General features: G+C 39.1%; 1 protein-coding gene across 3 annotated transcripts in view; it reads left to right on the forward strand.

Annotated features, from left to right (window-relative positions):
* The window catches only part of SPEN (spen family transcriptional repressor), an 88,150-nt gene that overhangs the window by 17,218 nt on the left and 57,922 nt on the right, over positions 1 to 13,010 (forward strand). For 2 of the 3 annotated variants that reach the window (XM_080657594.1, XM_080657595.1), the window contains exons 2-3: positions 5,638 to 5,958; positions 9,044 to 9,517. In XM_080657594.1, the coding sequence (XP_080513720.1) occupies positions 5,638 to 5,958; positions 9,044 to 9,517 (795 nt within the window). Of the gene's footprint in view, positions 1 to 5,637; positions 7,204 to 9,043; positions 9,518 to 13,010 lie in introns of all 3 variants that reach the window. The other variant, XM_080657596.1, reaches the window with a different exon arrangement.

Consider the following 13,010-nt stretch of genomic DNA (forward strand, 5'->3'; position numbering starts at 1 on the left):
TGATTGGTTGACTCCTGCATGCCCCACACTAGGGATGGAGCCTGAAACCTGGGCATTTGCCCTGACCGGGAATCAAACCATGACCTCCTGGTTCATAGGTTGATGCTCAACCACTGAACCATGCTGGCAAGGCGATATCTTTTGCTCATTTTTAAATTGCATTATGTCTTTTTCATTGTTGAATTGTAAAAGTTTCTTATCATTACATAATTTGCAAATATTTCCCTCAGTTTTCCATGGGTTTATATCAATTTTTGATATTTGTCTTTACATAAAATGAAATCGTTAATTTATCATTGTCATGCTAACAATTTAAATTTCAAATCCATCATTGTCATTCTAGATCAGTGATTACCAACTAATGTGCTGTGCTGCAAGAATTTTTAAAACATGTAATACCTGACTGTTTAGTTAGGGGCCCTGATCTCTTTTTCCTTAGATCAGTGGTCGGCAAACTGCAGCTCTGTTGACTAATGAGTTTGCCTACCACTGTGTAAGGCATTACCCTTACCCAGAAGTTTTGACTTCAGGTTAAAGACATTAGTACATTATTAAAATGTTTTTTAAGTGTTTTTCCCTAAGGAAGTGGTCGGCAAACTCGCGAGCCGCAGTTTGCTGACCACTGCCTTAGATTATATATTTTTTTAAAAAATGACAACAGCCAACACAACATTAGTTGTCTGGTGTGAATGAATCAAAAGTATACCTTGTTTTGTTTTTTTTGTCAGATTGGCAAAAAATATATTTTTTGGTGTGTCTCAGAATTTTAGTAATCTTACCTATATCATAAAAGGCCTGTGGTTGTGATGCCGTAAGAGCGTCACGACCAAATGAGCAGCGGCTCTTGTGGTGGGCGGGGCGGGGTGCCAGCAGTGTCCGCAGAGTGTGCGAGGCATCATGGGGCGGCGGACATGGCCCTGATGGCAGGCTAGGCCTAGGGGACCCTACACATACACTATTTAATTGTGCGCTGGGCCTCTAGTCCTATATAATAAAGAGGTAATATGCAAATTGACCATCACACCCTCATAAATGGCTGCCTACGACCAGGCCATCAGGAGGGGTTGGTTAGTGAGGGACGACCAAACTACTGAACAAGCAGGCTGCCTGGGGTGACCAGGTCAGCAGGGGGTGCAGTTAGGGGCGATCAGGCTATCAAGCAGAGGCAGTGAGGGGCAATCAGGCTGGTGGGGGGGGGCAGTTAGGGGCAGCTAGGCAGGCAGGCAGGTGAGCGATTAGGAGCCAGCGGTCCAGGATTGTGAGAGGGATGTCTGACTGCCGGTTTAGGCCTGATCCCTGGGATCGGGCCTAAATCGGCAGTTGGGCATCCCCCGAGGGGTCCCAAATTGGAGAGGGTGCAGGCTGGGCTGAGGAGACCCCCCCCCCCCGCACGAATTTCATACACCGGACCTCTAGTGTGTGTGTATACATATATATATATATATGTATATACACACACACAAATACACACACACACACACACACACACACACACACACACACACACACACACATGAGGCTAATATGCAGAGTGTCCCCTCGGGAGTTAGACTGGGAGACCAGGAGTTCGATTGCTCTCTATGACGTGTGCTGACCACTAGGGGGCAGCGTGTAGCGAAGGAAGGCCCCAGCCAGCAGTGAAGGAAGGCAGGCCCTGGTCGGCAGGCAGAAGTCCCCGGCTGGCAGCTGGAAGTCCCCGATTGGCCCTGATCGCTGGTCAGGCCTAGTGACCCTACCTGTGACGAATTTCATGCACTGGGTCTCTAGTTAGTTTATGTGTGCCATGAGATGAAAAGGGTTGAAAAGCACTGTTCTAGGTAATTGTTAAAACTGAAGTTTAACTTTTGTTTTTAACATTTTAACAGTTGTATTGAGACATGACATACTAGAGGCCCGGTGCACGAATTCGTGCGTGGGTGGGATCCCTCGGCCTAAATGCCAATTGGGGTCTGTTGGGGCCTTCCCGCCCAGTCCTGATCTTGGCCGATCGGGGCTGGCCGGCCAGGGGGAGGGACCGCGGGAGGTTAGCTGGCTGTGCGAGGTTGGCTGTGGAAGTGCACTGACCACCAGGGGGCAGCTCCTGCGTTTGAGTGTCTGCCCCCTGGTGGTCAGTATGCACCATAGCGACTGGTTGTTCAGTTGTTAGGTCGTTTGGTCATTTGGTTGCTTAGGCTTTTATATATATAGATTACAAATATTGCCACCTTACTTATGTCCAAATCATGGGAGTTTTGCAATCTATGTATCTGATTCTGCCTTTTAGCATATTTGAAGCATTTCTAGTTGCTGTTGTAGAAAATAAAATAAAGGTCTGATACAAAGGAGAAGCCATTTTGTTGGTAGAAATGTAATGAGTGAGTTGATTTATTGGTAATTCCTTCATAAAATTTTTTTGTATACAGAGGTAATATAAGTGTTGATGTTGCTGCATTATTCCAGATAGTTTGGTGTTGTAATGGATATATTTATAATCTGTCTGAGTTCAAAAATGGAATGATTTTAAGTACATTTATAATGTTATATAACCATCACTATTTTTAGAATGTTTTTCATCTCATACAGAAATTCTGTACCCATTAAGCAGTAACTCCTCATTTCTCCCTACCCCAAACCCCTGGTAACCTATATTCTACTTAATGTCTCTGTGAATTTGCCTATTCTAAATAACACTTATAAGTGAAATCAAACTGTCCTTTTGTGTCTGGATTTTCAAAATTTAGTATGATTTTTCTTTTTTTTTCTTTGGATAGTATGATTTTTCAAGGTTTATCTGTTGTAGCATGTATCAAAATAATTTTTTTAAAAATATATTTTTTATTGATTTCAGAGAGGAAGGGAGGGAGAGAGAGATAGAAATATCAATGATGAGAGAGAATCATTGATCAGCTGCCTCCTGCATGCCCCACACTGGGGATCAAGCCCACAACCTGGGCATATGCCCTGACCGGGAATCAAACCCTGACCCTTGACGCTCAACCACTGAGCCACACCAGACGGGCAAAACTTCATTTCTTTTTGTGTTTTAATATAATATTCCATTTATGTATATACCACATTTTGTTTTAACCATTCATCTGTTAATGGACACTTGGGGTTACATCTTTCGGCAATTGGGAAATTGTGAATACTGCCACGAACATGGTGTTACATATATGTGTTTGAGTCCCAGTTTGCAGTTCTTTTGGGTATGTGCCTATGATTGGAATTGCTCGGTCATATGGTAATTCTATGCTTAACTTTTTGAGAAAATGACAACCCTTTCCACAGTGGCTGTACCATTTTTACAGTTCCACAAGGTTTCAAATTTCTCCATATCCTTGCTAACACTTGTTCTTTTCTTTGTTTTCTCTTTTTCTCTAAATAACTAGCCATCCTAGTGGCTGTGAAGTGGTATGTCATCTTGGTTTTGATTTGCATTTTCCTAACAGCTAATGATTTTGAGCATCTTTTCCTGTGCTTTATCTGCCATCTGTATATCTTTGGTGAAGTGTTTTGCCCATTAAAAAAAATTAGGTGGCTGTAAGATTTTTTAAAAGTATTCTAGATACAGATCCTTTGTCAGATACATTGGAAGGTATTTTTAATGTTTGTATGGAATGAACTATTTCAATTTCTGTCATCCCCCCTCCAAGTTAAAAAGTTTCTTTCATCAATTCATTTATTCCAAATAATTTTGTTCCTTCTAGTTCAGTTGCTTTTTGAAACTGGATTTTATGATTGTATTTTCCCTATGAGAGGAAATAATTTAAACTATATTAGAATATATAAAAAGAAAAGTTCTGCTTTCTGATAATGTCAGCTTTTTCAGAGGAAGTGTAAAATTATGCTCTTCAATTGTCCAGGAATAGGAGGTCTGTATTTAAAAGTGCTATACCTGCCAGATTGGTGTGGCTCAGTGGTTGAGCGTCAACCTATGAACCAGGAGGTAATGGTTCAATTCCAGGTCTGGTCACATGGAATTGCAGGCTCGGTCCCCAGTTGGGGGTGTGCAGGAGGCAGCCGATCAGTGATTTTCTTTCATCATTGATGTTTCTGTCTCTCTCCTTCTCACTTTCTCTCTGAAATAAATAAAAATATATTTAAAAGGTAATACAAGTGCTGTACCTGCCTTTCTAAAAGGCCAAATTGCAAGTAGATAAAATATAATTCACTCCTACTGAAATTTGTTGAATTTTCATGAATTTTTTTTATTCCAAATAATTATATTTCTTTCATAACATATATGCTTCAAAATATAAAAGGTGTCCTAAAATTTTTCTTTACACACATAGTAAGCAGTTTTTGGGAATAAAAGTGAGAACATATGGTTAATCCAAAGATTTTCTTAGATTTATTAACTTATATGAAATAATTTTAATTATACCTAAATTATAAATCTAAGCAGTTTTAACCCTTTGGAAAAGAAAATTTAAGTAGCAAAAAATTACATTAAAAGAATTAGGCTGTCATTTGTAAATAGACACATAAAATATTTGGGTTATTTTGCCTTTAAGGAATATTTGAAATCACCTCACTTTTTTTTTTTTTTAATATATTTTATTGATTTTTTACAGAGAGGAAGGGAGAGGGATAGAGAGTTAGAAACATCGATGGGAGAGAAACATCGATCAGCTGCCTCTTGCACACCCCACACTGGGAATGTGCCCGCAACCAAAGTACATGCCCTTGACTGGAATCGAACCCGGGACCCTTTAGTCCGCAGGCTGACGCTCTATCCACTGAGCCAAACCGGTCAGGGCTCACCTCACTTTTTAGTAAGATCATTTTCACTTAATGAATTAAGTTAAAATGAAATCTGTAGACTAATTATTTTTAGTTACAGGTTTCGTGTTTTTTGTTGTTGTTAATTCTCACCCGGGGATATTTTTCTATTGATTTTTAGGGAGAGTGGAAGAGAGAGGGAAAGACAAAAACATTGATGTGAGAGAAACACATCGATTGGTTGCCTCCTTCATGCCCCGGAACAGGGCCTGGGCCGTGGGAGGAGCCTGCAACCGAGGTATGTGCCCTTGACCGGAATCGAACCTGGGACCCATTGGTCCACAGGCCAACAACTGGATGGGCTACAGTTTTTAATAAAAATCTTTTAAGGTTTCTAAGTTACTTTGATCAATGTTAGGTCCAATATCCCTTTGTAAAATGTACAACTTCCTAAAATCTTCTGAGAGGTATGTTTCAGCTAAGTGTTCTAGAAAGGTAAAAGGTAGTTTAGTAAATACTATAATGAGTGAGAGTAATAATGTGGTAAAAACATTTCTTAATATTTTCTCCAAGAAAGAAAAATGTGAGTGTAAAAGTCATTTTAAAAGTCACTTTGGTCCGGCTGGTGTGGCTCAGTGGTTGAGCATCGACCCATGAACTAGGATATCACGGTTCGATTTTCAGTCAGGTCTGGGCACATGCCCGGGTTGTGGGCTTGAGTCCCAATGGGGGCATGCAGGAGGCAGCTGATCGGTGATTCTCTCATCATTGATGTTTCTCTCTCCCTTCCTCTCTTTGAGAAAAAAAAAAAAAGTCACTTTGTAACCTCCCCCCGTACATACATAATATAAATTTTCTAAAAATAAGAAATTAAAAAACCTATTTTTGGAAAATTATTGATGTGCAACAATAATGTTGATTTTATTTTTTTTCCAGATATGGCCGTGTGGAAAGTGTCAAAATTCTCCCTAAAAGGGGATCTGAAGGAGGAGTGGCTGCCTTTGTGGATTTTGTGGACATCAAAAGTGCACAGAAAGCTCACAACTCAGTCAACAAAATGGGAGATAGAGACCTACGCACGGATTATAATGAACCAGGCACCATTCCAAGTGCTGCTCGGGGATTGGATGATACAGTTTCCATAACATCTCGTAGTAGAGAGGTTTCTGGGTTCAGAGGAGGTGGTGGAGGGCCTGCTTATGGCCCCCCACCATCACTTCATGCACGAGAAGGACGTTATGAGCGGAGACTTGATGGGTAAGTTCCAAGGTTTCTGTAGGCAGGTATTTTGTATTTGATATGGTGAGAAACAGAAACTCATATTTAGGGGCCCCAGATGGATTTAAAGTTTTGGGCATTCTCAATGTTTCCTATTTTGGGTTGGAAACGGAAGTAATTTCTATCCCAGTGGCTGGTATTATGGAATCGTAGAGGATATTTCCTGCAGCTGGTTGGATATCTACTCCTGAGATACGAAGTGGTGGAAGATTTTGTATGGCAGCATTTTTGGAGTTACCTGTCTTCTAGATTTAATTATTTCTTCTCTTGGATGATGATAAGGCCTTCCTTGGATATATTCCTTTTACCTGACGGAGCTATTTGGCTACAGATTTTGTGGTTATACTATATGGAATATTTCTGGAATATTAGAGCCTACAGATTCTTTTAGAAGTTAATATCTGCTTCTCAATTTTCACTACATAAAGTGTACAAATGAATTGGATTGTCATCAAAAATCCTAGCACATCATAATGATTCAACCCCTTGGATTCTACAAACAATACTTTAACCTGGAAATCTGTAACTTGGAGGAAGAAGAATGAAGGCAATGTTTGATTTTCCCATTTTGGATCTACACAATTTCCATGTTGGAATTATACTCCTGGATGGAATGGGGAAAGTTTGAGATGATGGACGTTCTTAAATCCTGGAATATAGCCATTGTTTCCTAATTTCTGGAATCTATGGGATGTCATGCAGTCAAAATTCCATTAGCCCAGGAGAAGAGGATTACTATCCTTTCTGAAGCAAGTTGCTGCCCAATTAAAGGTACTTTAGTTTGAACACATGGTGATGATCAGTTGTGGATACTGCAATCAAAATTGACTGTGCTGGATGGCTACAAAGGTGAACTATTGGCAAGCAACTGTGCCTTCCTCATTTGGTGGAATCATTTCCTCTTCTGTCAGCTGCCTGATTCATACTTAGGACCGGAAATTTTTATGAATGTGGATCAATTTATAATTGTCTACTATCTCAAGAAAGAAGTCTGGGGGTTTGAGAGTTACAGTTTGTCTGGGACAACTTGCTTCCAGTGGAATTATTTTATCTGATCACTAAGATTTTTTTTCCTTGTGGTTCATCTAAATATCATTTGACACCCTTGCCCATTAAGAAGGTGGATTACCCCCATAAGAGGGGCCAAAATTGGGGAAGTTATGTTCACAATTCTCTCCCTAGATTTAATTGGGATTATAGGTCGTGTTTCCACACTTGGAAAAGGTTGGTATGTCCTGACCTGTGTATATTAGCCCCTCTCCTAACCCAAGTCAAACTCTCTCTTTTTCCCCCACTAACTCTAGAAGTATTTAGTACTAATAGATGAATCAAAAAATAGCTATTAGATTTCAGCTCTGCTAGCTCTTGTGCCTGCCTTCTGTATCTTCCTAATGGATAAGAACTTTGCATAGTTATAAACTATCAGCTGTAGCAGTAATTCTCCTAGAACTGTTGCTTATTATATCATTAATAACATCTCTCACTGATTAATATTTGATAGGGTACTAATAGAATTATTAATTTTTCTCTTAAGTCTGAAAGGAAACTCTCTTGTTTGTTAGACATTGAAATATCCAAGTTCCAGAAATGTAGTGAATAAAAAAGGAAAAAGTCATTTAAGTAGGAAAGATATTATTATTGAATTTTTTGTCATGCCAGTTGCTTTTCATATGGCTGCAAAAAACAAACGCAGCATAGGAAGGTATATTTGCTACTAAGTGAAATGGTGGATGAGATGAAGATTAGTGGAGGGATTTGGAATCCAGGCATGTAGTGGGGACATAGTATAGTAATATTTTTGCCAGATCTTCATTTGAGAGATTCTAATTTTTCTACATTTTTCATGATTCCTAATCTCTTTTGATAGAAGGTAGTTCCAAATATAACATTGAGAAGAAACTCAATCTTAAGTTGAAATTCAAGTGAAATGGTCTTTTTAGAGACTCCGGAAATGAGTTCTGGTTTCCTACCAAAGTAGAGAATATAAGATTTCTTTATAGGATTAGACTTAGTTTTAAGTACTAACACTTAATTGCATCTGTGTAATTATACATGCAACAATTTTTGCACTCTTATGTTGACAGATATGTCCTACAGAAAAATTTTTTTAAAGTTAAACCATTGCTAACAGTAACCTTTAGAGACTCTTAAAATTCCAAAAGTTGCCTAATTTCATCATAGGCAAATTTAGTATAGCTAAAACCTAAGTGAACATATTTCCTGTAACCATTAAGTACATATATTAACAAATTGAATCGTGGAATAGACATTTTAAAAATTATGTGGAATTTGATAGCACAAGGATGTAAAATAACCTTTATTCTTTAATTAGTTAAATTTACCATAGAATAGTATGTAGCAATCCAATATTTTAATATCCTAAGTATTGTTTTTTTTTTTTTTTTTTTAGATTCCACTTTTTTTTTTATTAAATGTGATTGGGCACAGCAGTTGGTATAATCTTGTAATTTTTATAATTACCTAAGAAGTCGAAAGTTAATGAGAAAAAGTTATAGTTGAAGTTTTTTCTGGACTTCTTTGAAAATGCCCTCCTACAGCTGGGACATACATCACAATAGGGCTTTCATGACTGTGTTAGAAATGTGTCATGGAAATTCTGCCTAAAAAAAAGTTTACATAGTAAATAAAAGTTTGGTATATATTTTAATGAGATGAGAGTCTAGAAAACTTTCATATTAAAATGACAGTTTCTTCTTGTTCCATTAAACTTAAAATGAAAAGGAGATAGGATATGTCTGTTTCTGTATATAAACCAGAAAATCCCTAATATAAAGAGTAACTGACTTGCAGAACACTAGTCATGAAAGCCCAATATACAAAAACAATGATTACTCAGCTGTGAAAATAAGTTTCGGAGTCAAGTAAAATGTTAAGCTTGTTAGTATTTGCTTTTAGTATTTGCTTAATAAGTAGGTTAATGCTGTTTAGAAAATGATCAGTTGTAAAGACAGACAATGCTGAAGTGAATGTTTGCATGACTTATTTTTAGTTTTGCTTGTCCCTTTCTGATTGATTAAATATTTTTCCCCCTCCTAAAATGCAGGGCTTCAGATAACAGGGAGCGTGCTTATGAACATAGTGCCTATGGACACCATGAACGGGGGACGGGAGGATTTGATCGGACAAGACATTACGATCAGGATTACTATAGAGATCCTCGCGAACGGACTTTACAACATGGGCTCTATTATTCTTCTCGGAGTCGAAGTCCAAACCGTTTTGATGCTCATGACCCCCGTTACGAACCTAGGGCTCGGGAGCAGTTTACGCTGCCCAGTGTGGTACACAGGGATATCTACAGGGATGATATTACCCGGGAGGTACGAGGCAGAAGGCCTGAGCGGAATTACCAGCACAGCAGGAGTCGGTCACCACATTCATCCCAATCTAGAAATCAGTCTCCTCAGAGGCTGGCTAGCCAAGCAAGACTCACAAGGTCCCCTAGCGGCAGCGGCTCTAGGAGTAGATCCTCCAGTAGTGATTCAATCAGCAGCAGCAGTAGTACCAGCAGTGACAGGTAGGTTAACAGCCTTTTGTTATAATAGACGAGCTGTTGAATAAATTGTCATAAATTCTCCATGAGCAGTGGTAATGATTTTTAGAATAGTAATATTTTTAAAAGAGAATAATCTTGGATCATGTATATAATGAGTAAAGAAACTGATGCACCTGAAACTGATGATTTGCAAATACTGTTTCATCCTCCAGATGCTCAATATTAAAATTGCCAAAAAGGAAGAAAAGTGGCAAGTTTAGCTGTGTGAAGCAGATCTGGTGCCACTGAAAATTATTTCTTTTAAGTTTTTAATTTCCTGGGTATATAATATTAACCTACCTCTGTTCTGGTTCAAAATTTGTAAAAACTATTTTGTTAAAAGTGTATTGGTGAAGTATTATGGTTGACATTTATTATCAATGACTAAATCAATTTAAGAATACATTTCAACTAATTTTAACATAGGGAGGTAGCCAATTTATAAACGCAAGTAGAAAAGCTTTTTCTTTAAATGCAGGTTGTAACTTGGCTGTTCACTAAGGCTGAGTAAACTGACTTCATTAGTTGGAAGTTTTTTTTACAAAGGCATTTTGTTTTAAAGATGAAAATAATATAGATAGTCTTAACAGGAAATTGCTTAGAGGTTAGGTATTAGGGTTTTAAAAACACAGATCTGGGTAGACGGTATAGTTTGCTACTTTCATAATCTTGGATAAGTTATTTAAGCTGTCTAGGCCTTAGCTTTCTCATCTTTTAAAAGACCATGCTTTATAAAGTTACTGTGAAGATGAAAATGAAAAAAAAAAAGTGTCAAATTCTTAGCTTGATACCCATATGTGTTAAATAGACATTGTCTATAATAATTGCTAGCTATTATTATTACTACTTCAAATGTTGTAAGTCTTTGAGCATTTCCCATTTCTAGTTATTGTTATTTAAGCTGTTAATCCTAGATATCCTAGTTTTAAATTTAGATGGTGTGTATTTTATGTTGATTTTAAAAAATTTATTTATCTTTATTGTTGAGGGTATTACAGTTGTCTTCCATTGCCCCCCTCCACTGGGTTCCCACCCCACCCCAGGCCTTCACCACACACTGTGTCCAAGGATTATGCATATAAATTCTTCGGTTATTCTCTGCCTGCCTCTCTCCCCTCTTCCCTTTGAGAACCCTCAGTCTGTGCCATGCTTTGATGGTGTGCTTTTTAAATTTACAGGATACAGATTATTTGACCTGATTAAATGCTCAGATTAATTATTTTTCTTTTAATATTGCTTGCTTAGAATTAATTTAAGAAAAGTAAATGCCCAGTCAGCCGGTATGGATCAGTGATTGAACGTTAACCCATGAACCTGGTGGTCATGGTTCGATTCCTTGTTAGGGCAGGACTGGATCTGCAGTGGGGCGGGGGGTGGCGTACTGGGGTCAGCAGATCCATGATTCTCTCTCATCATTGATGTTTCTATCTCTCCCTTTTCCTTTATATCTCCGGAAAAAAAAAAAAAAAGGTAAATGATCATGTAATTGATGAATGCCTCCTTTTAGGCCTCCTAAATGTTCTAATTCAAAATAATAAATGGAAACATTTTATATATTTATCTATAGCTAATTAAAACATTTTTGAAGATCCAGCATATTACAATGAAGCAAGCTCTTAGTTTATGAAATCAGGAGAGTTAGGTTCTGGCTTTAGCTTTGTAGCTCTGTGACATGGATGAGAATCCTCAACTTCTCTTGATTTCATTTGGTATCTTGTCGAGACAAATGATTGACAAGCTTCATTTGAGCTCTATAAACTGATTATAAAATCTTGTTATGCCTTATTTTCTCCTACATAGAAGATACTTAAGTTTTAGTCATTTTCCCCAAACCTACCTCATTAAAGGAATGCCACTGCATTCCATTGGATGAAAATTTATTGAAAAGCCCACAGATTGTGAAGGTATTGAAGTTAGAGGAGAAACGTGATACACAAGTCATTGTACTTGGGTGGGGAAGTTACAGTGTTTTGGGATTTGGCCCTTAGCATTATATTCTCAAAAGTTTGAACCCACAGGTGATATAATGAATTGGAATGTCCTGTTTACATAATCAAAAGAAGAGTTATATACCTTTTAATATTTACAGTCAGAAAGATAACTGCCATAAAGACAAAGGCAGGATGAACTTAGAAAATCTACATGGGGACTAAAGAACTGAATTAAAATAAAGGATATTTCCTCTTCTGTCAGCTACCTGATTCATACTTAGGTCTGGAAATTTTTCTGATTTAGGGCTATGAAAGATATGTAGGATTTTAGCAAAAAGAAAAAGGAGTTTTAGGCTAGACATTGGAACATTGTGGGTGGAAGGAACAACTTGAAGAGATACAAGTGGGTGGAAGAATGTTTTGAGAATCCTATCTAATAAGAGTAATATGCAAATTGACCATCACTCCAACACACAAGATGGCTGCCCCCATGTGGACACAAGATGGCCGCCACAAGATGGCCAGCAGGGGAGGGCAGTTGGGAGGGACCAGGCCTGCAAGGGAGGGCAGTTGGAAGGGACCAGGCCTGCAAGGGAGGGCAGTTGGGGGCGATCAAAGCTGCAGGGGAGGGCAGTTAGGGGTGACCAGGCCGGCAGAGGAGGGAAGTTGGGGGTGACTGGGCCTGCATGGAAGGGCAGTTGGGGGGGACCCAGGCCTGCAGGGGAGGGCAGTTAGGGGTGGCCAGGCCTGCAGGGGAGGGCAGTTAGGGGCAATCAGGCTGGCAGGGGAGTGTTTAGGGGGTGATCAGGCTGGCAGGCAGAAGCGATTAGGGGTAATCAGGAAGGCAAGCAGGCAAGCAGTTGGGAGCAAGCAGTCCTGGCCCTACCTGGATTGGGCCTAAATGGGCAGTCGGACATCCCTTGAGGGGTCCCAGATTGGAGAGGGTGCAGGCTGGGCTGAGGGCCACCCCCCCCCCCCCTGCACGAATTTGGTGCACCGAGCCTCTAGTGGGATATAATTTAGAATGACTTAACCACACTAATGATTTTGGGTTTTATTCTTTATGCAGAGATGAACTATTGAGGGATTTTGAGAAGGGAGATGGCTTGTTGAGATCTGTGCTTTAGAAAAGGTATCTGGCCCGGCCAGCGTGACTCAGTGGTTGAGTGTCGACCTATGAACCAGGAGGTCACGGTTTGATTCCTGGTCAAGGGCACATGCTGGGTTGTGGGCTCGATCCCGACAAAGCCGATCAATGATTCTCATTATTGGTGTTTCTGTCTCTCTTTCCCTCTCCTGTCCTCTCTGAAATCAATGAAAAATATATTTTAAAAAATCAGAAGAATAATAATGATAAAAAAGGCATAGAATAGGAAAGACAGAGATTCTGGTTAAGAGGCTATTTTAGTTCTTGGAGAAGGAAAACTTGGTCTGTGAGAGTGCCTAACTAGGGACAAGTGGGAGAGACATTGTATTAAGAATCTGATGATGTTGACTTATGAAAACCAGAATGAACTTTAATGATGGGCGTTTCAATACTACCC

Source organism: Plecotus auritus (genome assembly GCF_963455305.1).
Source record: "Plecotus auritus genome assembly, chromosome: 2".
NCBI lineage: Eukaryota > Metazoa > Chordata > Mammalia > Chiroptera > Vespertilionidae > Plecotus > Plecotus auritus.